Raw genomic sequence first — 24414 nt, 5'->3', positions numbered from 1 at the left:
TCATCAGCCATCACAAACCCATACTGCAATGACTGAACCATGGCAAGTCATTAATGAATGACTAACATATTATGGGCTTATGGATTTGATTAGTGAAATTTCATGAATGGTACAGTAAGCCACAGCATGAATTCTTCACATTCAATTGATGAGACCAGTCGTAGAAAATTGTGACAATTTATCCTCACTAAATGACTATATACTGACTTAAGTACTGCCTACATTTATGTAAAAACACTCATTGAGGGGTCATTCCTGTTATGCAGTACCTTTTGAACTCATTTAAAAGATTGATTTGCTCGTATTGTAATTTAAGGAAGTATTTTTTTTTTAGGACATACAAGACTTTCAGAAATATGCTTTGGTCAAGCTCAGGCACTTAAACTTTATTAATTATAACTAAGGCTGTCAATCGATTACAATTTTTAATCGAATAAATTACATGGTAATGCCATGGATTACATGGAATTCATCACTATTAATCACATAATATAAATATTTGTGGTGAAATAATTATAAATAGTTGTATTTGAATAATTACAAATAATAATAATGTCTATATCTATATCTATCTATCTATATATATATACGTATATATATATATATATATATATATATATATATATATATATATATATATATATATATATATATATATTATAAAATAATATAATTCAGCTAATTAAAATGCATTACATTATTGTGGCAGATGAGTAAAGCATTTATAAGACAGTAAAAAAATTGGCTTTAGAATCCATTAAATTGTTTATTTCCATATTATTGAACATAATCCAGTCATAGGGCTACAGTTTATAGCAATCCATTTTTGAACTGAATTCTTCAACAGTCCAAGATTTATTATAAGGGCTTGTCTAAGGATCCGTCAGTGTACACCTGCGTCAGACAGACGCTTTTGGAGCGTTTCACTTTGGTCTCGGTCATAAACATATAATTTTTAGGTCGCTGTGTCAAGTTAAACGTAGTTTAACACTTAGAAAAACACGTCTTGAGATCCCTGCATTTGGATTTGTGCTCCATTAAGTGTTTGAACGCAAGAATGCGTGCACATCTTGTGCTTTCTGCTGTCGGAAAGTGTTCTTGTGTGGTTTGTTCTCTGTATAAGCTGCATGTTCCCTGTACAGCTGGAGTTTCACTTACTGCTCCCCCTGGAGTAAACAGGTTGTACTATAAACTTGAATTGCTCAGGAATATTCCTTATTATGGTCTGGGGACATGATTAATTTCGTTATTTTTTTAACATATAATTTTTTATATAATTAACCACACTAAATCACCGCTAAATCGACAGCCCTAATTATAACTTGATTAGTTACACAATATTATTAGGATGTCTAAGCGGATGGAAATAAATACGTCATGGTTACTTGCGTAACCTCCATGCCCTGATGGAGGGAACGAGACGTTGTGTCGATGTAGTGACACTAGGGGTCACTCTTGGGAGCCCGAGACACCTCTGGTCTTTGATAAATGGCCAATGAAAATTGGCGAGTGGTATTTGCATGCCACTCCCCCGGACATACAGGTACAAAAGGAGCTGTCGTACAACCACTCATTCAGGTTTTATGCTGAGGAGCCGAGACAAGGTCTGGCCATTTCAGCGGGTAGTTCAGCGTTGTGGCAGGAGGGACACAACGTCTCATTCCCTTCATCAGGGAACGGAGGTTACGTAAGTAACCATGACATTCCTTATCTGTCACTCACTCGACATTGTGTCGATGTAGTGACACTAGGGGTCCCTATACAAAATGCTGCAACTGGCTGAACTGTGTTACGTGAACTGGTAGTGTGTGACAGGCAGACAACTGTGTGCCTTGTAGCCAGTGCACCAGGCCAACATGTAACCTCCCCCAACATAGTTATGAGTGTTGAACGGCCCTTTGGGGACAAGTTGACTACCCAAAAGATAGAGACAGGCTAGCCCAGTCGTGGCCTCTTTTCCCCTTCTTTTTTTCCCACTCCCTAAAAAAAGGGAGAATATCCAACTGGGACGACCAGGTCTAGTCGGGGGGTGTCCCTCCCAAGGGGAGGACACCGTGGAGACCACACCTCGCCCAGAGAGGGGGGGGGATATTTAAGTGGAAAATACATCACATGGTCTTGCCGAACTATGTCGGAAGTATGTCATGTGGAGAAGTCTCATGGTAGATCCTACCCAACAGGGGAGGAGTTACTACAAACATGGAGACTGTGGCAGAGGGGGCTCTGCCCAAGGAAGACGCAGCTTGCCAACAGGGAAACGAATTAGCGGAAGATATATATCACATGGGGTTACCTTACAGGGAACCGCCACATGCGGAGCACCTACCCCAAAACAGTGCTCTTAGTTAGCACGTGTTCTGGGCCAGCAGCGAGTCTCTCTGAAAACTCGACTTCCACAGGGCTCAGAGGAAGTCAACCAGGGAACATAGTTTGTGAACACTACTGGGAATTAATGGCACACATCTTCAGCTCAGAGGAGGTGAAAGGTGCTATGTGCAAGTGATACACCTGGCCAGCTATCCCGGGATTATCCACTTATATTGTGTGCCACTACCTGGGACGAAACCGGTTCCACCTGGAGGTTGTAGAACCTCGCAAAGGTGTTGGGTGTTGCCCAGCCTGCTGCTCTGCAAATGTCTGTTAGAGAGGCACCCCTGGCCAGGGTTCAGGAGGCCGCTACACCCCTGGTAGAATGGGCTCGTAGCTCTACCGGAGGCGGCACATCCTGGGCGTGATATGCCATATCTATGGCGTCAATGAGCCAGTGGGTGTTCCTCTGCTTGGAGACAGCGCTTCCTTTCCACTGTGCACCAAAGCAGACAAAGGACTGCTCAGAGATCCTAAAGCTCTGTGTGCGATCCAAATAGATGCGTAAAGCGCGCACCGGACACAGCAATGACAGGGCTGGGTCTGCTTCCTCCTGGGGCAGTGCTCACAGGTTCACCACCTGGTCCCTAAAAGGGGTCGTGGGAACCTTGGGCACATAGCCCGGTTGGGGTCTCAAGATCACATGAGAGTAGCCCGGACCGAACTCCAGGCACGTTTAGCTGACAGAGAACGCTTGCAGGTCTCCTACCCTCTTGATGGAAGTGAGCGCAGTCAGGAGGGCAGTCTTCAAGGAGAGTGCCTCAAGCTCAGCTGACTGCAAAGGTCCAAAAACCACATAAAGGCAGGAACGAGGTGCGGTCTGGAGGGGTTCAGCCTCCTGGTGCCTCTCAGTAACCTGATGATCAGGTCGTGCTTCCCTAAGGACTTACCGTCCACTGTGTCATGGTGTGCTGCTATAGCAGCGACGTACACCTTCAAGGTGGAAGGGGACAGCCTCCTTTCCAACCTCTCCTGCAGGAAGGAAAGCACCGATCTGACTGCGCATCTCTGGGGGTCTTCCCGTTGGGAAGAACACCACTTAGTGAACAGATGCCACTTAAAGGCCCTAGCCTGAGTAATCGTGTCTACCACCGTGGGTTGTAGACCGCTTAGGTTTTCCGCGTCCCGTCCAGGGGCCAAGCATGGAGATTCCAGAGGTCTGGTCGTGGGTGCCAGATGGTGCCCCGTCTCTGAGAAAGAAGGTCCTTCCACAGGGGAATTCACCAGTGGGGGAGGCTGTTGTGAGGAGCGTGAGGTCCGAGAACCATGTCTGGATGGGCCAGTAGGGTGCTATCAGGATGACCTGCTCCTTGTCCTCCCTGACCTTGCACAGAGTCTGTGCAAGTAGGCTCACTGGGGGAAATGTATATTTGCGCAGGCCAGGGGGCCAGCTGTGTGCCAGCGTGTCTATGCTGAGAGGTGCCTCAGTCAGGGCGTACCAGAGCGGGCAGTGGGAGGATTTTTGGGAGGCGATCAGGTCTACCTGTGCCTGTCCGAATTGACTCCAGATCAGCTGGACCACCTGAGGGTGGAGTCTCCACTCTCCCCTGAGGGTAACCTGCCGTGACAGCGCGTCCACTGCAGTGTTGAGGTCATCCGGGATGTGAGTGGCTCGCATGTGAGGTGCTGCTGACTCCAGAGAAGGAGACGGCGGGCGAGTTGTGACATACAACAAGAGCGCAGACCACCTTGGAGGTTGACATATGCTACCATTGCCATGTTGTCTGTCCGAACTAACATGTGCTTGCCCTAGATCAACAGCCGGAACCTCCGCAGGGCGAGCAGAATTGCCAGCAACTCGAGGCAGTTGATGTGCCAACGCAGCCGCGGGCCCATCCATAAACATCCATAAAAAGCCTGCCTGTTGCAAGCAGCGCCCCAGCCCATTTTGGAGGCGTCTGTCTTGACCACGACGCACCTGGAGACCTGCTCTAGGGGAACGCCTGCCCGTAGAAATGTGAGGTTGGTCCAAGGGCTGAAGAGATGGTGACAGACCAGAGTGATGTCCATGTAATGTGTCCCGTGGCGCCATGCCCATCTCGGGATTCGAGTCTGAAGCCAGTGCTGAAGCGGTCTCATATGCATCAACCCGAGCGGAGTGGCCACTGCTGAGGATGCAATATGCCCCAGGAGCCTCTGAAAGAGTTTCAGTGGAACCGCTGTTTTCTGTTTGAACACCTTCAAACAGGTCAGCACTGACTGTGCGTGCTCGTTCGCTCGCTAGTCCAACTCCAAACCGAGAAAAGAGATGCTCTGAACTGGGAGGAGCTTGCTCTTTTCCCAGTTGACCCGAAGCCCTAATCGGCTGAGGTGCGAGAGCACCAAGTCCCTGTGTGCACACAACATGTCCCGAGAGTGAGCTAGGATTAGCCAATCGTCGAGATAGTTGAGAATGCGAATGCCCACCTCCCTTAACGGGGCAAGAGCTGCCTCTGCAACCTTCGTGAAGATGCGAGGGGACAAGGACAGACCGAAAGGGAGGACCTTGTACTGATACGCCGACCCTCGAATGCAAACCGCAGGAAGGGTCTGTGTCTAGGTAGAATCGAGACGTGAAAGTACACGTCCTTCAGGTATACCGCCGTGAACCAATCTTGATGCCGGACGCTCGCCAGAATGCGTTTTTGCATCAGCATCTTGAACGGGAGTCTGTGTAAAGTCCGGTTCAATACTCGCAGGTCCAACATTGGCTGCAACCCACTGCCTTTTTTCGGTACGATGAAGTAGGGGCTGTAAAACCCCTTCTTCATCTCGGCCAGAGGGACAGGTTCCATCGCACCCTTCCGTAGGAGGGAGCTCATCAGCTTCGCGGGCTCCGAACAAGAGGTTGAACTCGCTGTGAGATGAGCCGGCGGACTCATCCGGAAGCCCGATTGGGGCAGACGAGCGTGCTGGGGAATGGTAGGTCTGCGGGGGGATACCCGGCGGAGGCGATCCCACTGGGTTCCCCAAATTGCCCCAGTGCTAACCGCGCTGGCCTCATACCCGTACGTAGAAGGACCGAGCGACCGAGTGACCGCAATGTTGCCATGGTCATGTTCTCGCAGTGAGAACATGAACCATCCACGAACACTGTCTCCGTGTGGGTCGCGCCCAGATACGAAAGACAGCGATCGTGACCGTCTGAAGTTGAGAGGTAACGACCGCAACCAGGAATAACACACAAACGGAAAGGCATCTTTAAAAAGATGCATCTTTAAAAAGACGTTCCGTGTGTGCCGCTCTTTTAGAGAAATATACTCTTTCAGGAAAATATTTTCTCTTTTTTCTGCCGAAGCGCCCAGGGGCATTCTCTGCAGTGCACCAGTGAAATGGAGGGAGAAGCTGCTGAAATGCGCTGTCAGATCCAGCAGAGGTGAATGAACAGTCAGCTCAGTAAACATCAACCGTTTGGCTCCGAAGAGAAAATCTGAATGAGTGGTTGCACGCCAGCTCCTTTTACACCTGTATGTCTGGGGGAGTGGCATGCAAATACCACTCGCCAATTTTCATTGGCCTTTTATCAAAGACCAGAGGTGTCTCGGGCTCCCAAGAGTGACCCCTAGTGTCACTACATCGACACAACGTCGAGTGAGTGACAGATAGGGAACTTTAAGTTAGAGTTATTTAAATTAGAAAAAGGAATAAAGAGACACCTGGAATTTTAGATGTAGGTACATACATAGCACCAGGGGACAAAAATGGCAGCATCCCATCATTTCCATCACATTTCTATCCCTTCAATATATAAATATATATTTTATCCAATATATTAAGACATATACGATTGGGACATGAACATGTACTGCATTTTAGGAATTACCCAAGGCAAAATAAATAAATAAATAAATAATGTGAAACAAGGAAAGCTTAAAAAAGCAGAGGAAATTATGTCATTAATAGGCAAATCCAAGGAAAGCGAGAGATGAAACAATTAATTGCTGAATGGAAAACAATGAGGTCAAACATTACTTCTACTTTTCACTAATGTAACTAGTTATGTGAAATGTGTATATATGTATATTGAAATGATCATGAAATAGAGATACAGTGTGACAGGGATAGTGTGTGTGTTTACCTGCCCCTGTCTGCAGGAGGGGGTGTAGGGGTTGGAGATATTGCGAGCTCGCCGGGCTGCTCTGTGATCAGGGTGTCAGCAGGAGAGCCGGGCGGAGTGGATGAGGCTTTACGTGCCAGTGTAGAGGAACCCTTGCCCTTCACCCAAGACGTGTCCATCACTCTGACACCCACACTGACCACATAAAAAACAAAACCGAGTCAGATAGTAATCATGTGCAGAACACAAAAACATTTAGATTTACTTTACAGGAATTAAGCACTTTATAATAACCTTTATTTATAACATTAACAAGCATTATATTATTTAATGCTTAGTCTCTCATATTGCCATTAAGTCTGTCCATGTAGACAGGAAGAGGTCATCTGATCAACATGTATTTTTTTACATGATGTTTAGGAGAGAGTTAATATGACATATTTATAATAATACACACACAGTTATAAACCAGCATGCACTGGAAAAATTCAAATTGTGCAGCAGCCAGCATATCAAATTTCAACCAGCTCTCGCCATTTTTGTGTGTAATATACATCAGATTAATATGCTACCAGATTACGAGTTAATGTATACACTTTTCTTTCTTTTACTTTTCTTAAAAATGCTTTAAAAACTCTAATCATTTTAGTTTTAAAGGCTAGATTACAATAGCTTTAAACTTTTTATATTAAGCCTATTTAATTGCTTTTTCCTCATTTTCAAGAAAAATATTGAAAGGATAAATTTGCAAGTATTTCTCTATTTTGGGCATGCCCCTTACCCAGACTTTTAAGTTCCCCTTTATAATAATATAATTATGAAAATAATATAATCTAAATAATATTCATATAAAATAGATAATAATATAAAATAATATAAAAAAAGTTTTTAAATACTACTACTACTACTACAACTATTACAACTTTACACTTCAATCCATTTCTTTTTAATTTTCTAAATATAAGGTTATTGAGCGCTAGCTGACTTGTTATGTTAACAAGTCCAAAGCTTATTTAAATTTTTCTCATTACTATCACACATAATATCAAAATTCACTTAAAGGAATAGTTCACCCAAAAGTACAAATTATCTTATCATTTACTCACCCTCATGCCATCTCAGATGTGTATGACTTTCTTTCTTCTGCAGAACACAAATGAAGATTTTTAGAAGAATATTTCAGCTCTGTAGGTCCATACAATGCAAGTGAATGGTGGCCAGAACTTTAAAGGTCCAAAAACCACATAAAGACTCCAGTGGTTCAGTGAATATCTTCAGAAGCGATATGATAAGTGTGGGTGAGAAACAGATCAATATTTATGTACTTTTTTTTACTATAAATCTCCACTTTCACTTTCAAAATGTGAAATGGACTTTATGTGTTTTTTGGAGCTTGAAAGGTTTGGTCACCATTCACTTGCATTGTATGGACCAACAGAGCTGAAATGTTCTTCTAAAAATCTTCATTTGTGTTCAGCAAAAGAAAGAAAGTCTTACACATCTATGATGGCATGAGGGTGAGGAAATGATGAGAGAAGTTACATTTTTGGGTGAACTATCCCTTTAAAGTTTGTTCAAGAAAGTAAAAAGTGTCCCTAATTGAAGAATATTATATATATACATACTTGAAAGTACATTAACAGCTGATGTGTAAAGCATTACATAGTATTGTTAATGACTTATTAATGAAAGTTATTAAAAAGTGTTACCAAAAACAAAGAAAGTCAATGTATTCTAGTAAAGAAATTAGACAGTACCTTTGGATTTTCCTAATGCTGCTTTAAGTGAAAATAAAAGAATGAATTTAAAAGAAACAGTGCATTTACATTAAGAAAAAAAAAAACTGTGAGTTGAGTAAGTTGAGTAAGAGTAGAAAATAAATAAGAACGTGAAGTCTGCAGCATGCAGTGGGGGACATGTGTAGTTTGACAGGATACTGGGGGATCAGGGAGGTTCAGAGGTGAGAACATGTCAGCCTAAATGAGCGGTTGGCATTCCTACTTGCTGTGAAACCATTAAGACTCATTTACTTTAATTGCTTTTCCCCAGAGTGCTTAGGACATAAACAATTACACACTTTGTCTCCAATCAAACACAACAGATCAACCCTAAAATACAGTCGACAAGAGTCTTTAAAGTTGAAGTGTGTAATTTCTGCACTTCTAGCGCAGAAGAAGAAAATTATTGTTTTCAAACAACCTTCCCGAATGCTGCCCCCTTCTGCTTTTGATCAGACAAATAGACAGTCCAGCTCCAAACTCATACTACTGGTTGAGTCCTTGGGCTCTGTTTCCATGACCATGCTAGATGCAGCGCTAAGCACAACGACTGTGCACTAAGATTTATTGAATTTTAATGAGAGCGCTAATTCTACAGTGCAAGTGGGTGCTGGTGGGAGTGTTTGCGCTATCTGTGCAATTAGCTATTTTCCTGGTCATTGCACTATGACGTCTAATATAGCCACAAAGTCTAAAATCAGTTCCTGCATTTGCAGTTTGGGGATTCCACCAAAGGATTAAATCAAAGAACTATCGATCACTTTTAATACTAGCCATGATTTGTTTGTCAGTAGATCAATAGATTAGTAATAATAATAATAGCGCCTTTCCAAAACTCAAAGATGCTGTAAAATTAAACATAAAACATTAAACAAAGAAACATATACCAAATATACATTACAAAACAATGAACTATGGGAGAGAAGCAAAGCATATTTCAAGCAGATGAAACACAGGCAAGCAGGACGAAAGCCAATAGTCCCAGAGAGGCTGATTGAGAACATACATTTTAATTGCTGTGTAATTTATATATATAAAAAATTATGACTATGTAAGGTATAAACTCAAAAGTTTTTCAGCGAATTTGCTCTCCATGTAATCTAACTGCTGTCCAGGAGAAACAACTGAGAGATCTCATGTGTGCTTTTTCTTTCCTATGGGTGTGTCTCTGCCAGAAATAATTACTCATAAGCTCCTTGCAGTTAATATGTGGTACATCTGTGGCAATGTTTGCCACAAGTCTTTGCCAGAATGCAATATTTTTGTAAAGCAGTCTGGAGTTAGGATTGTGACTAACAGAAGTCTGGATCTCCAGTTTCCTCCTCCGTATGCGGCATTTTCCCACCTGCTGGAGCATTGCAGGTGGCATGAGTCAGAGCCTGGCACATCTGCCATGTGTCTTTGCCGATAGCAACAGAAATCCAGCCCCCTCAGTGAATGATAAGCGAGCTGCGGCCCTCCTTCAACACTCCATCCACGTTGCCATAGAGACCCTGGTAGCCCATCAGCCTGAAACTAGCTCTATTTAAATAGAGAGCAGTTTGTGGGAGTTGGCTGACTCCTATTGAGAACAAATTATGCTGGAAGGTCATTGGATAAGGTTGTGATTGACACCCCAGTCTAAGTGAATCACTTGCCGAACACATTAGCTATCTACCGCTGTCTCATCCTCCACCTCTAATTGATTTAAGCAGCCCTGTCGAGCCCTGCCAGTAATGGGCAGTTAGTACAATGAGACCAGTGACGTTTAATTTAAAGGAATAAATTCTTTCATCATTTACTCACCATCAGTTTGTTCCAAACTCAAATGACATTCTCTTTTTTTAAACATATTTGGCTGCTCTTCACCTTGTAATAAAAGTGAATGTAGACTAAGTCTGTAATGTTAAGGAATGACAAAAAAGCACCAATAAAGTGTAATGAAAGTTGTCCATATGACTCCATATGACTATATTCCAAGTCTTCTGAAGCCATGTGATAGCCTTGTGTGAGGAACAAACTAAAATTTAAGTCATTATTCAGTCATAATCTTCTGAAATAGACTACAAAATCGTATGGACCATTGAAGCCATTGACATTAAATGCAAGTGTCATGATGATTCATGCATCAAAATAGGCCATATTTCATTCGAGAGCTGCAGCAGAGAGGACATTTTTCAGTGAATAATTACTTAAATTTCAGTCTGTTCCTCACACAAACTATCATATGGCTTCAGAAGACTTGAAAAATAGCACACAAGTTGTATGGACCACTGTCATGATATATTATTGGTGCTTTTTTGTCATTTTCAAGCTTGACTGTCCCAGTCACCTTTTGTGTTACATGGAACATGAGAGTGAGTAAATGTTGACAGAATTTTCATTTTTGCTTGAACTACTGTATTCCTTTAAAACAAGTAAGGATGGTGTAAGGGAATGGATGAGTGTGGGAGAGATACAGTGATGGCTGACAAGTACAGAACAACTCACCCATCCTTCTTGTAGAATTCCAGCATCATGTTGTCAGTAGCAACGCTGAGTGGGCGTCGGCCCTGGTCATGCTGCTGCTTGCGATCTGATTGGTCCATGTCTGGAGAGGGCATCGAGCTGTAGTTGGAGTTGTGGTTGGTGTGCACGGGGCTTCCGTAGCTCCCTGTCAGGTTGAACTCAATATCTAAGAATAGCCAAGAAAAATGAGTTCAAATCTCATGGGAGAGCTTGCAGTGTGTATATATGTTTTCATAACTCTTTCTATCTAACCTCCAGGGAAGAACCAGTCAGCATGTTGAATAATCGGCTCAACGATGCCAACAATTTGCAGTGATACGGTGGTCATCATTTCTGTTATGTTCCTGTGGAGATTAATGACTGATTTAATCTACACATTTCATATTTCATAATAAAAACACCAAGATTCATTAAGATGCTGGTAGAATTTGATGCTACGCTATAAAAAATATTTTGTCATTTACCTAAAAAATTTGCTTTGTGCTGTAACATCTGAATTAACTGGTTAAGTCAAATTTTATGTAATATGACTAAATCAACCTTACTATATTAGGTTATACAAACAAAACAAAATAATTTTAAGGGTCAGTTCAGGTAGAAATAACTCCTTAAGGAAACATATTTACAGTTCCACTTTTTACAGTGTACTGGGGTCAGAAATATTCAGGGTTTGGGGCAAAATGCCCCAGGTATTTAAAATGAAAATGCCCCTGTAGTAAATTTCTGTATTATTATGGTCTGAGGACAGGTGGTTTTAAGAGTTGTGAGTGATGATGTAATGTCATAATTTTGATCAGAGAGAACAATGCTCCAAAAAAGCTTAAAAAAAATCACAGATAGGAATCATAACAGTAATCCACATGACTACAGTGTTTACTTCCATATCTTCAGAATCGATATGATAGGTGTGGGTGAGAAACAGATACATTTTAATGTAATTTTTTACTATAAATTCTCCTCCTTGCCCAGTAGGTGGCAATATGCACTAAGAATGCGTATCACCAAAAACAAAAAGAAGAAAGTGAAAGTGGAGATTTATAGTAAAAATAGGACTTAAATATTGATCTGTTTCTCACCCACACCTATCATATCGATTCTGAAGATATGGATTTAACCACTGGAGTCCACAATTCACTTGCATTGTATGGACCTATAGAGCTGAAATATTATTTTAAAAATGTTTGTTTGTGTTCAGCAGAAAAAAAGAAAGTCTGGGATGGCATGAGGGTGAGAAATACATTTGTGGCTAAACTATCCCTTAAGATCATTCTAGTGATCATCGCTGATTAGTTTCAAAGAGAAAATGTTGCTTTTTCAAAATCTAATGGTAGGTAAAGTTATTGGACTTGTTTTGTCCCATGTCCAAAGAATCAGTTATGTAACATTTGATTGATTTCATAATATTTTATTAGACCAGTCTAGTAACAGGTTTAGTGCCACTGCAGACACTGTAGTGACCTGAGGCTCTCAAATATATACCGATCAGCCACAACATTAAAACCAATTGCCTAATATTGTGTAGGTCCCCCTCATGCTGCCAAAACAGCACCAACCCGCATCTCAGAATAGCATTCTGAGATACTATTCTTCTCACCACAATTGTACAGACAAAAAACATCCAGTGAGTGGCAGTTCTGTGGACAGAAATGCCTTGTTGATGAGAGAGGTCAGCGGAGAGCAGCCAGACTGGTTTGAACTGCCAAAGTCTATGGTAACTCAGATAAATGCTCTGTATGCTATTCTCAGAATGCTGTTTTGAGATGCAGGTTGGCACTGTTTTGGTGGCACGAGGCAGACCTACACAATATTAGGCAGGTGGTTTTAATGTTGTGGCTGATCGGTGTATGTATCAACTGTCTCAGAGGTAAGTGTTGTAAAATGTGCAGCTAACATTAAGTGTTTTTTCTTTAACAATAAATAAATAAATAAATCAGCTCTGTTAAAGAACTCTAGGGAAACAACATTCCCAAATTCCAACAACTCCAAAACAGTAATAACATCAAAATATACTAGACAATAGACAGTAGAGAACCATTTAATATCATATAGGGGCTGACCAATTATTTTAAATCTATTGTAGCATAAGGTTTATTGTGTTATGATATTTTGTCCATTATTTACATCTATTTTTGTATTTAATATTGGTATTATTTTATACATTACAGCCTTAATTGTTCAAATTTAAAATATATTCCAATGATTTGAAATTCAGTAGGAGTATTTGACATGGATGACTCATTGTATGCATTTATAAGGATAAAAATGGTTTCATAAATGCAAAAATGCACCTGAAAATTAATTCCAGGGGGACAAATATCACCCCTTAAAAAAAAGTTAATTTCTAGCTGCTCCCCACATAAATGAGAGCGTTAAGGCAAAGGAGGGCATGCACTCACCCCTCTGAATGTGTCCACAGCAGGTTGGGTCCGAGAACTATTGCAATATTACCTGGTGTCATTTTATTTGCGTCCTGATGCTCTGTGAGTCTGGCTAAGAATTTGATTAAATATCTGTTCAGAAAAGGAAAGAAATGTATCTTCAATTTCAATCTCAGCTTTGACAAAAGGGTTTCAGCTGTGACATTCACTTTTACTTGATCTCTTCTGTCGCTGTATATTATCAGTATTTCAGTGAGCTTGAATGAAATGACTGAGGTAGGTGCACTCATGACCCATATAGACCCAGAGTTAACCTCCAAATACAGCCTTGTCATATTGGCTAGGAGTAAAGATTTGCCAAATGTTCACAGAAATTGACAGTGGCACTGTACGTAAAATTGCACGATCAATTTGTATAAAGCTGTTTTATTAAATGGAAGCTTTGTTTGAATATAATCCCAATTTCATGATATACAGTATTGACCATGATATAACAGTTACTGTAGTTCTGGTCCTTAAATTTGATTGGTAAGCGGCATTCCAAGAGTGCTGATATATAGTATAACAGCACTGGTACACTTCATTGTTTGTATCACTCTGCTTGTCTTTGTTCGCAGCGTTCCAGACATGAGTATATGAATGGTGCAGAGTGGAAATGGAGTCGTGCAATTTTGTCTGGAACGTGTTTCTATCTCTCTCTGTTTTCTCTCGCTTCAGGATTGCTCTGAGTGCATTTATCTCACCAATAAGTGTGGAGTGTGATGTAGAAAACGTTAACAAGATACCTGCGGCCAAATCACAACTGTGCTAATATTCAGTACAACAGCAACAGCAAATATTCAGAAATATGCCCACTTCCTGTCAGTGAAGGTCCTGCCACATTTGACACCTCTCTGCTAATGAGCATTTGTCTGATTAAAAAACAAAACCCTCATTAGACACAGTGAGCATCCGGTGACTAACAGGTACCACATACCTGAAGTTGTTCAGATTGTCTGCTGGTAGTTTCTCACATGTAGCCAACAGGGTTTGGAGCCTTTTATCCATATCTTGAATACTAGAGAAGGATACAGGGAGAGATGCAGTTTGTTCTCTGAATATACTGCTGTTTTTTATGTAGATAATAACTCTGTTCCAAAGCTTAGTAAGCTGCCCTGTATTCTACTGTATAAATATGCTGCTATCTTCTAAGGGGCCATTCACATTGAACACGCTTTTGCATTTCTGCATTGTGTTTCTATTGTTTTCTTATGTAAACATGCACTAGATGGACGTCCTTGACCGATGAGCAGAGTCTCAATGTTTTTCAGTGTCTCATGCAGGAGCGCCACATTTGGAGTGTTGGTCTGAACAGTTAGCATCCTAACTGAAATGAAACCAAACCATTGAACATAAAGCAACCTCAAATGATTTGGAATGCTGCAAACAGGTCCATTAACAGTTGCTCATGCATGCCACACAGTTAATTTAAATAGACTTTATCGTTAGCATGTTGATAAGCTAACAATGTGATAACCCTTACAAAAAATCTAGAGCACAGGCAAACTAGCCACAAACATTTGTGGTGAACCACAAGCTCGTTTGCATGTGAAAACGATCAGTGCCGAATTTGCGTCAAATTTGCCATGAACTCTTGTTTTTTGTAAGGGAAGGGTTGCCGTTTATTGGCCAGGAAGTCTCATATTTTGGCCAAAATTACAGCATCCCCATTTTGTCCCGCATTTCAGGGGTCATCATGTGCACTCTGACCAGTCTGCGGCTACTCAACACCTTCCATCACAAAATGTAGATCTGAAATGGACTAGAAGCTCAATCTAGGTGTCATTAGAAAGCTTTGCGATATGTATAACATTTTATCATCAATAGTCGATAACATGTATTTCCGATTATTTGTTTAGCATGCTGCTGGACTGCATATTTTGTTCTGGACATCTAATATCTAACATTAGATCATTCAGCCAAGCAAGCTCACAGACAAGTAAAAAAAAAAAAAAAAAAAAAAAAAAATGGCCTAAGGTAAAAGCATATGTAACGTTTTTAACTATTTGGGGCTTACAGCAGCAGTGATCGCCACATAAAAGAGATGTTTATATCTGATGTTATTCAGAAATCATATTTCACTTGATTCTTTTGAAACTCTTTCTAACTGTGGTATTAGGGCAACAAAATAAAGTATAGTCACATTCTTGAGAGTGAGAGCTTTGATTTGATATATGATTTGTCTATTTATGTGCTATTTGAAAGACTTTTCTATTCATATTCATATTTCTACCACATGACCTCTAGGTGGTGCTGATTTGAAACGCGAATGTTTTCAGGTCTTATTTTGTTATTTTATGTAACATAAATGAAGAAGTGATTGTTATCTATGAAAAGTTCATATTCTAAGCTTTCCAACGATATCACATATGCCTGACTTATGTATTCGGAGACTATTACGCGTAAACTTCTTTCATGATCTAGCGTCCCTTTTCAAACTGACGACAGGTCCGCAGAGTTGAAGAGGTTAATTTCTTTAAGAGTAAAACTTTTTTAATGAGAAAAAACTTTAAGTGCTCAAAATTATAAAAATGCTCTGTACTGAAGGCATCGTGTCCTGTATTGAAGCGGCATAATGCTCAAACATCCTATATTCGTGTGGCAAAAAGTTGGCAAGCCTACATTTGCTACTCTAATAAGCAAAAAATACATTGCACCGAATTTTTAATTGAATAAGCTATTTTTTCAGTATTTAATGAATATCAATTACTAATCTGCATTTATTTAGACTCGTCCACCATATTAGACAAATGTTTTTTATTTTCACAGAGCTTTTTGCGCTGGATTGTGGGATGGCATTATCCACAATGGTCACATGTGATGCTGCCTAAGTAATTGTCCAAAATGAGGTATCTTAAAAGGCATAGTAATTTTGCTGCCTCTGTTTTGGAGGATAATTCGCAAAATTCTGTTATCATTTACTCACCCTTATGTCTTTCCAAACTTGTATGACTTTCTTTCCTTCAGTGGAACACCAAAGGAGATGTCAGGCAGAATGTTAACCGCAGTCACCATTCACTTTCATTGTATGAAAAAACTTGTAACTGCAGCTAATATTCTGCCTAACATCTCCTTTTGTGTTCCACGGAACAACATTAGGGTAAGTATTTCATTACAAAATACACCGATCAGCCACAGCATTAAAACCACCTGCCTAATATCGTGTAGGTCCCCCTCATGCCGCCAAAACAGCTCTGACATGTCGGGGCATGGACTCCACAAGACCTCTGAAGGTGTCCTGTGGTATCTGGCACCAAGACATTAGCCGCAGATCCTTTAAGTCCTGTAAGTTGCGAAGTGGGGCCTCCATGGATCTGACTTGTTGGTCCAGCACATCCCATAGATGCTCAATCGGATTGAGATCTGGGAAATTTGGAGGCCAAGTCAACACCTTGAACACTTTGTCATGTTCCTCAAACCATTCCTGAAAATTTTTTTGCAGTGTGGCAGAGCACATTATCCTGCTGAAAGAGGCCACTGCCATCAGGGAATACCATTGCCATGAAGGGGTGTACGTGGTCTGCAACAATCTTTAGGTAGGTGGTACGTGTCAAAGTAACATCCACATGAATGCCAGAACCCAAGGTTTCCCAGCAGGACATTGCCAAGAGCAATACACTGTCTCCGCCGGCCTGCCTTCTTCCCATAGTGCATCTCTTCCCCAGGCCACCTTCTTCCATTGCTCCATGGTCCAGTTCTGATGCTCACGTGCCCATTGTAGGCACTTTTGGCAGTGGACAGGGGTAAACATGGGCACTCTGACCGGTCTGCGGCTATGCAGCCCCATACACAGCAAGCTGCGATGCACTGTGTGTTCTGACACCTTTCTATCATGGCCAACATGAAGTTTTTCAGCAATTTGTGCTACAGTAGCTCTTCTGTGGGATCGCACAAGACGTGTTGCCTTCACTCGCCATGCGCATCAATGAGCCTTGGACACCCATGACCCTGTCACAGGTTCACCGGTTGTCCTTGCTTGGACCACTTTTGGTAGATACTAACCACTGCATACCGGGAACACCCCACAAAACCTGCCGTTTTGGAGATGATCTGACCCAGTCGTCTAGCCATCAAAGTCTGGCCCTTATCAAAGTCGCTCAGATCCTTAGACAGATGCCATAATAATGATATAATCAATGTTATTCACTTCACCTGTCAGTGGTTTTAATGTTGTGGCTGATCAGTGTATTCGTTTTATTTTTCATCTCTTTAAAATGCTGTCTACTAGGCATCTCACTGGGTTTTGGAACAGACCTTAAGTCTCACAACAATATGAAAATGGCTCAGGATAAAGGGCAATGGAATGTGTGTTAGGCCACCGCTACTCACTTTGAGGCCTGAATCCACTCATCATAGAGTTCAAAGGTCATTAGAGGTTCAGGAAGTTCACGAAGATAAGACTTCAATGCCCCTGAGGGAAGCAGAGGATGACGGGTAGAGTTCAGTCGGTAAGGAGAGAGTTAAAGAGGCAGGAACATGATGGAAGATGAGATTACAGCATGAGAAGTAGGGTGATCACAGACAGCCCCAGTGTAATGAGGTGTTCTTGGGTCCCATCAGTTCACAAAAAATGTAAATATGTCCCCATGTTCAACAGGTGAGGTGTGCCCAGGGTTCAAACACACTAGGATTAAAAAACATGACTCTTACATTCCCCAGTTTAAGACTTAAAGGGTAAGTTCAAAATTAATAGTATGTAATTATTTACTCGCCCTCATGTTGTTCCAAGCCTGTATGATTTTTTTTATTCCTTCGAAAACAAGAAGTTACATTTTGAAGAATATTAATGCAGCGATCTTTCCTAGACAATGAAAGTGAATGGAAACTGAGGCTCTCAGTCCCTAACATTCTGCCTTAAGAAACTAAGAAAAGTCATATGGTTTGAAACAACATAAGGGTAAGCAAATTATGAATTTAAATTTTTGGGTAAACTATCCTTTTAAAATCTGGTCACCATAGTGAGTGGAGGTGTGCTTGAATCTTAAATTGTAATGCAAATGAGAAAAGGAAAGCCTGACAAATAAATGAGCTGTCAAAAGCACAATCAGCATGCACTGCCTATCGGCTGTGGGCCCCATACCAGGCGGCATTGGGTCATGTTACAGGCCCACTATAATGAGATCAAATTAACCTGGGACAGAATTTAATGGGAACTGCCTTGGGGTCTGACCCTTTGTAGCTGCAAAAAAGACACTGTGCGTAAAACAGTGAACACTTCTAAGAGGAGAGAGAGAATGGATGCACAGATGCTCACCTGCGATGGCATGCGGGTCGGCTGAGTATTCCTGCACATCAAGAACCCCACAGTCCAGTGACGCTTTCAGCTTCTTCAGCTTCGAGGCCGAAGGGGCCACCCGGAATAAACCCTAATAGTGACGGAAAGTGTAAATTTTGATTATTTGGCTATAAAATCCAAAAAATCTAACGTAACCAGACTTGTGACTAAAACTTAAAACTTTGGCTACTACAATGATTATTTCTTCCTCAAAAGCGCTCTGTGTACCTGGCGAACTGGTTAAACCTGGAAACTTCTGGAAGTTGTGTTTTAAATCAAGCTCTAATGTGATTGCAGCTTGTGATTTTTAATTTTTTTGTGTGCAACATGCATCAGTCTGTCAGTGAATGACTGTGGCTGTCTGAGGATGAGACTATAGTCCTGGTCATTGGTACTTTAATTGGACTAAATCATTTTTTTTTCAACTTAAAGGAACAGTTATACAAAAAATGAAAATTCCCAGCCTGGGGGGCCTGGGTAGCTCAGCGAGTAAAGACGCTGACTACCACCCCTGGAGTTGCAAGTTCAAATCCAGGGTGTGCTGAATGACTCCAGCCAGGTCTCCTAAGCAACCAAATTGGCCCAGTTGCTAAGGAGGGTATAGTCACATGGGGTAACCTTCTTGTGGTCACTATAATGCGGTTCGCTCTCAGTGGGGCACATGGTGAGTTGTGCATGGATGCCGCAGAGAATAGCGTGAAGCCTCCACACGCATGTCTCTGCGGTAACACACTCAACAAGCCATGTGATAAGATGCACGGATTGACAGTCTCAGACCCAGAGGCATTCACCCAAAAATGTAAATTCTCATCAATTACTGATTTATAGTAATATTGTATTGTATATATTAACTGAGAACCTGGCAACTGTGTGCAGCATCAAAGTATCACTATCTTGAAGTCTACATTATGTTCCAATCAGACCGGATGTCAAGATATATAGTGGAAAAGGACTTACATTTTGGACAGTTTCTAACCAAAAACTGATCATATCACTTCAGAAGAAATGGATTAAACCACTCTAGTCTTATGGATTACCTTTATGCTGCCTTTATGTCTTTTTTGGAGCTTGAAAGTTTTGGACCCATTGACTTACATTATATGGACAAAAACACATCATACATTCTTTAAAATATCTTTGTTTTTGTTCCACAGAAGAAAGAAAGTCTTATGATTTTGATATGGCATGAGGGTGAGTAAATGATATAATTTTTAGGTGAACTATCTCTTTAAAGCTTCAAAAATGATTCAAAAGTATCATAACAATAGCCCATGCGATTCTGTAAACCCTAATGCTCAAAATAACAAATTGTTTTGAGTTGGGAAAACAATCAATTATACAAATTTGTTCAAATAAATGAACATCGATGAGTATTTAGAACTTTCTCTTTCTTTTGAGTTCACGAAACTGACATCTTTTAAGCAACCTGAATTGTTTTATTGTTTTGAGTTTAATTAACTTGTCTCTTTAAATTTATAGGAACTTAAATTTAACTGAAACTGGGCAGGGCATTTCTATATCCCAGCATGCTCTGCATGCATCCCAGGGAGAGTAAATGTTAAAATTAAGTGTTTGTGCAAGATTAATGTAAATGGGGATACTTGTTAGTGTTGAATGTTTTGTTGTGTTATTTAGAAGAGTTTCTGTTATGTTAAAGTGTTTGGGGGTGACCCTTATGGTGAATCTTGAGCTTAGGTTGAGGAAAGGTACAATTAAAAACTGTTTTACAGTATATTCCTTTACTTGTTGAGCAATTGCTATGCTAATCAAAGCATGGTGTTTTCAGTTAGCATGTCTCCAGCATGCTAACATTCATTGAACTAGCTTGTTCTAGCTAGCACTAGCTAGTTAGGTTCCCTCTACTTGAAGTATTTAAGTTAAGCTTACATGGTAATTTAAAGTTCAGCCAATGACTTAAATTTAAAGTGCCATTAAAATGTTATGCTTACACAATATTTTAAGTTAAAAGCAATTAACATGCATGTGTAGTACAAAAACAAAATCTGAAAGTTCTGCTAATTTATTAGGGTTTACAGTGTGTGCATCATATTCCAAGTATTCTGAAGGCATACAGTATGATAAAATTTAGGTGTTCAAGAGCGCTATGAGAGAAGCTTGTGGCTTGCGTATTCATGCGAGAAGTTGAGTTGTTTAGCGCTAAGCGTGAACGCAAGTTATCATCATTTTCTAAGTCTTTTGAAGGTACAGGTTCATGTGTTGTTTTTAGCTCAAAACAGCATAAGTTCTAGTGTGAACATGTGCCTTCAGAAGACAGGGAAAATGATGCACAAGCTGCATGGACTATTTTATGATACATTTGGGTCCTTTTTTATGCTTTAAAATTAGTCATTATCAACTTCCATTGTATTAAAAAGATAGACCTGGGTATTCATTAAAATTATCCTTTTCTCTGCATAAGAAAGAAAATTAAATGGGTTTGTGTGGCGGTGGGGTGTGGTCGAGCGCCGATTTGAGAATGGAGAGCGAGACCGGGAGATGAGAGTGGTAAGGAGATAGACCTGTGGGCAATTTTACTAACAGCTGTTCTTTGTTGCAGTGAGAGGCGACAGAGAAATAAAAGGGAGCTGAGAGTCACAGATGAGAGGACTGACACATGTTGGATGTGTGTGTGTTTATGTGGACATTTTGGTGTATCACTGAAAAGTGCTTTAAAAAATAAAAGATCAGAGAAGGTGGAAATTCGTTGGCTCCTGCTTCCTCATTTCTGAAGAGTCAAGAATGTGTTACAGTTTGGAACCAAATGGTGAGTGAATTTTGACATAATTTTTATTTTTGGGTTAACTATTCCTTTATTGTTTATGGACAACATCTGTGACATAATGCTGATTACAACAGTCAATAATTTCGACCTGCCCCGCAGTTTGTAAGAACAAATGGGAAACCTGTTTACAGGTATAAATATGGCATGCTGTGATTTCTCTGCAGTCTCGCACCTCTTCCTCCATGCCACATTCTAGCAGCATGGTGATGCACGCCTCGATGGGGAAGGCGATCTCCCTGCCACTGATGGCCAGATGTTCCTCTAAAGGCTTTCCATACGACGGCTTCTCTATCCAGGCCTCTGGAACACATCATGACTAACGTTAATCACACATGCACATTAAAATGCACCTTTTTTGAGTCGATTCAGGCTAAATTCAAAACCATAGAAACAGGTCTACTGACAGACCCACACAGGCACATGAAAGACACAACTGAACCCAACTTGTGTGATCACACACACTAAAGTGGAGGTGGAGAGCCTCACCTTGGTGAGCTTTGATCTGTGGCAGCACACTCTGCAGAATCTCCAAAGACTTCCTGTGGTACTCCGCCTGAACCTCTATGAGCTACAGGAAGAGGAATAAGAGGACATGCATGATGTAAGGGTTCTCACAGCATTCCACTACAGTATCTTATTGATTTAATTGGTCATGTAGCATTGCATGCTGTTTTAAGAGTGGATTTAAAGGTAAAGAGTGTAGTTTCTGCACCACTAGCAGCAACAAACGGAATTGCGATTTGATTCTGTTTGGTGCCGCAAGTGGCAGAGAATTTACACACTTCACCTTTAGTATTGTGCAGAAGTACTTGCCGTTTGAAAGTAGTTTGCATAGTCTATTTCTTTGGCCACAAAGTTGTACATGTCAGCTGATAACTGGTCCTGCAGAGGGAGAGATGTATAAATTCGATGTCGTGAATTTTTGAAAGTTCTCATTTCTAATAAAACAAACTTTTTGAGATGGAAACTGTCTCATAGTGACTTTCCATATCCACACAAACCTGTTTTTGTTTGAAAATTAGATTCCTAATATAATAATTTTCCAAAGTATGCGATTATGGAGAGCATTTTCAAAAGTCTCCGTTTGTGGTGAAGGAAAAAGCTGTTCAAGTGTGGATGAGAGGCATAAATGTAGCAAACTAAATGCCTTTTCAAACAAAACAGATTAGTGTGGACGTGGCATACATTTAGGGTTGCCGCTTTTGAAGTTTTAAAATAAGGGACACTTAAAACTCCACAGTTTTAGCAATAAATGCGTTGAGTTAATATGCGTTATTAATAAAAACTGTATATCCTTTCTTATATGCTAAAATGAGAACTTTCCTGACCCATGACTTATAAAAAAATAAATACAAAAAAATTATATGTTAAAATATATTTATTTATTTATCTTTATCTTATTTATGTATACATTTTGGATGGTTTATACATATATATATATATATATATATATATATATATATATATATATATATATTTTTTTTTTTTTTTTCCTTCACCTGTACTTTATGATTGTATTCATTGTTTGATCTTATTGAACATTTATATAGAAAAAAAACACAGTTTTACCACCATTTGTGGACTTTTCAGACAGTCCCTTACCACACCCTCCACAGTATTAGCACGTTTTAGCACAATGTGTGGACTTTCCAGATGGTCCCTTACCCACCGTAGCCAAATTTTCCAACTTATATCAATGTTAAATTGCCGATCTGGAACGATTTCACCGTGACACTATCTGACCAGCTTAAATACAGGACAAATCACGTCCCGTATTGAATCAATCATTTTATCTTTAAATACAGGATGATCCTGTATTTTACGGGATGGGTGGCAACCCTACATACATTTGGAATGGAATACTAGCTTACAACCTGCTGAATACTGCACAGTATTCTAGTATTCTAGTATTCTAAGCTAGTATGTTTTGAAAATATTAAAGGAATATTCCGGGCTTAATACAAGTTAAGCTCAATTGTCAGCATTTGTGGCATAATGTTGATTAGGCAAAAAAAAAAAAAATATTTAGACTCTTCCCTCCTTTTCTTTAAAAAGCAAAAATCAAGGTTACAGGAGGCACTTACAATGGAAGTGAATGGGGCCAATTTTTGGAGGATTTAAAGGCAGAAATGTGAATCTTATAATTTTATAAAAGCACTTACATTCATTCTTCTGTTAAAACTTGCATTATTTGAGCTGTAGAGTTGTTTAAATCATTGTTTTTATGGTCGTTTTAGGGTTTATGCCATTGAGTTGTAATGGCAACGAAGTTGTAAAATTGGCTATAACTTTACACAGAAAAGGTCATGTTAACACTCATTTTGTTAACGTCTTGTGGTTATACTTTTGAAACTGTATTTTGATTTATGTGGTAATCAACATTATACCACAAATGTAATCTTTTTTAAATAGCAAATGCTACATTGTCACATGACCTCATTACAAAAACTTGGTTCTTTTGTATTTTTTAATTCAATTTTGAGTACAAATGTCATCCGGTAGCCTAATAATACTCTGTGGTGCATTTTGGCAAATGTAGTAGATCATCTGGGTATATGCATACAGAAAATGTGCATACTGTGCACAGCATACATGCTATATACTCCAAAAATAGTAAAAGAAGTGTGGTAGTATAATTTTCCGAATTAATGGTCGGAGTTCAAAATGGCATACTACCATATTTATCTTGCTATTTCTGCCATATATATATATATATATATATATATATATATATGGCAGAAAGAGTAAGAGTGGTATGGTAGTTTTCCATTCCGAATGCAGCAATTGATTACATGCATGTGAAAGAGTGAGAGAAATCGCCACCCTGCAGATCTCCATCCGATTGGCCGTCTCCTCCATCTCCTCTCTCAGGGAATCAGCCTTGGCTCCGCACTGCTGCACATTACTGGGGTGACTCAAAGACTTGGATGATTGTTGCCACCTACAGTGAACAAAACAACACGGTGAGAGCAGAATGCAGAGTGCAGAAGAATCTAATCTCAATCAGCAACATCATTGATATTCAGTACCGTGTTCTTGCAGAATCCATATCCAGGACAAGTTTGGCTAAATGTTTTCTCTGTTTCTGTATGTTTGGAATTTCCACCTAAAAGGCAAGGCGCATATGAAGATCATTTAATAATGAATCCGTCTTGCATGGAAACTAACAATACTTACAAACCTTTAAAGTTGAAGAGAAAGCAATATTGTTATTGAAGAAATGACACACTATTAAAGCTTTCAGAATTCACGAGGGTGTATGTGAGATGTGG

At 40.2% G+C, this 24414-nt stretch overlaps 1 protein-coding gene across 11 annotated transcripts in view; it reads right to left on the bottom strand.

Moving 5' to 3' along the window:
• Positions 1–24414, bottom strand: part of LOC127451677 (rho GTPase-activating protein 44-like) — a 99276-nt gene that overhangs the window by 32017 nt on the left and 42845 nt on the right. For 7 of the 11 annotated variants that reach the window (XM_051716534.1, XM_051716536.1, XM_051716542.1 and 4 more), the window contains exons 6-18: positions 24172–24248; positions 23966–24083; positions 21956–22024; positions 21629–21710; positions 21315–21442; positions 18340–18451; positions 17415–17496; positions 14023–14103; positions 13065–13178; positions 10921–11012; positions 10651–10834; positions 8161–8181; positions 6425–6598 (exon numbers count right to left, since the gene is read on the bottom strand). In XM_051716534.1, the coding sequence (XP_051572494.1) occupies positions 6425–6598; positions 8161–8181; positions 10651–10834; positions 10921–11012; positions 13065–13178; positions 14023–14103; positions 17415–17496; positions 18340–18451; positions 21315–21442; positions 21629–21710; positions 21956–22024; positions 23966–24083; positions 24172–24248 (1334 nt within the window). The remainder of the gene's footprint in view (positions 1–6424; positions 6599–8160; positions 8182–10650; positions 10835–10920; positions 11013–13064; positions 13179–14022; positions 14104–17414; positions 17497–18339; positions 18452–21314; positions 21443–21628; positions 21711–21955; positions 22025–23965; positions 24084–24171; positions 24249–24414) is intronic. The other 4 variants (XM_051716535.1, XM_051716537.1, XM_051716545.1 and 1 more) reach the window with 2 other exon arrangements.

This window comes from Myxocyprinus asiaticus, chromosome 14, assembly GCF_019703515.2.
Source record: "Myxocyprinus asiaticus isolate MX2 ecotype Aquarium Trade chromosome 14, UBuf_Myxa_2, whole genome shotgun sequence".
In the NCBI taxonomy this organism is placed as follows: domain Eukaryota; kingdom Metazoa; phylum Chordata; class Actinopteri; order Cypriniformes; family Catostomidae; genus Myxocyprinus; species Myxocyprinus asiaticus.
This window is presented reverse-complemented; position numbering and strand designations above follow the sequence as displayed.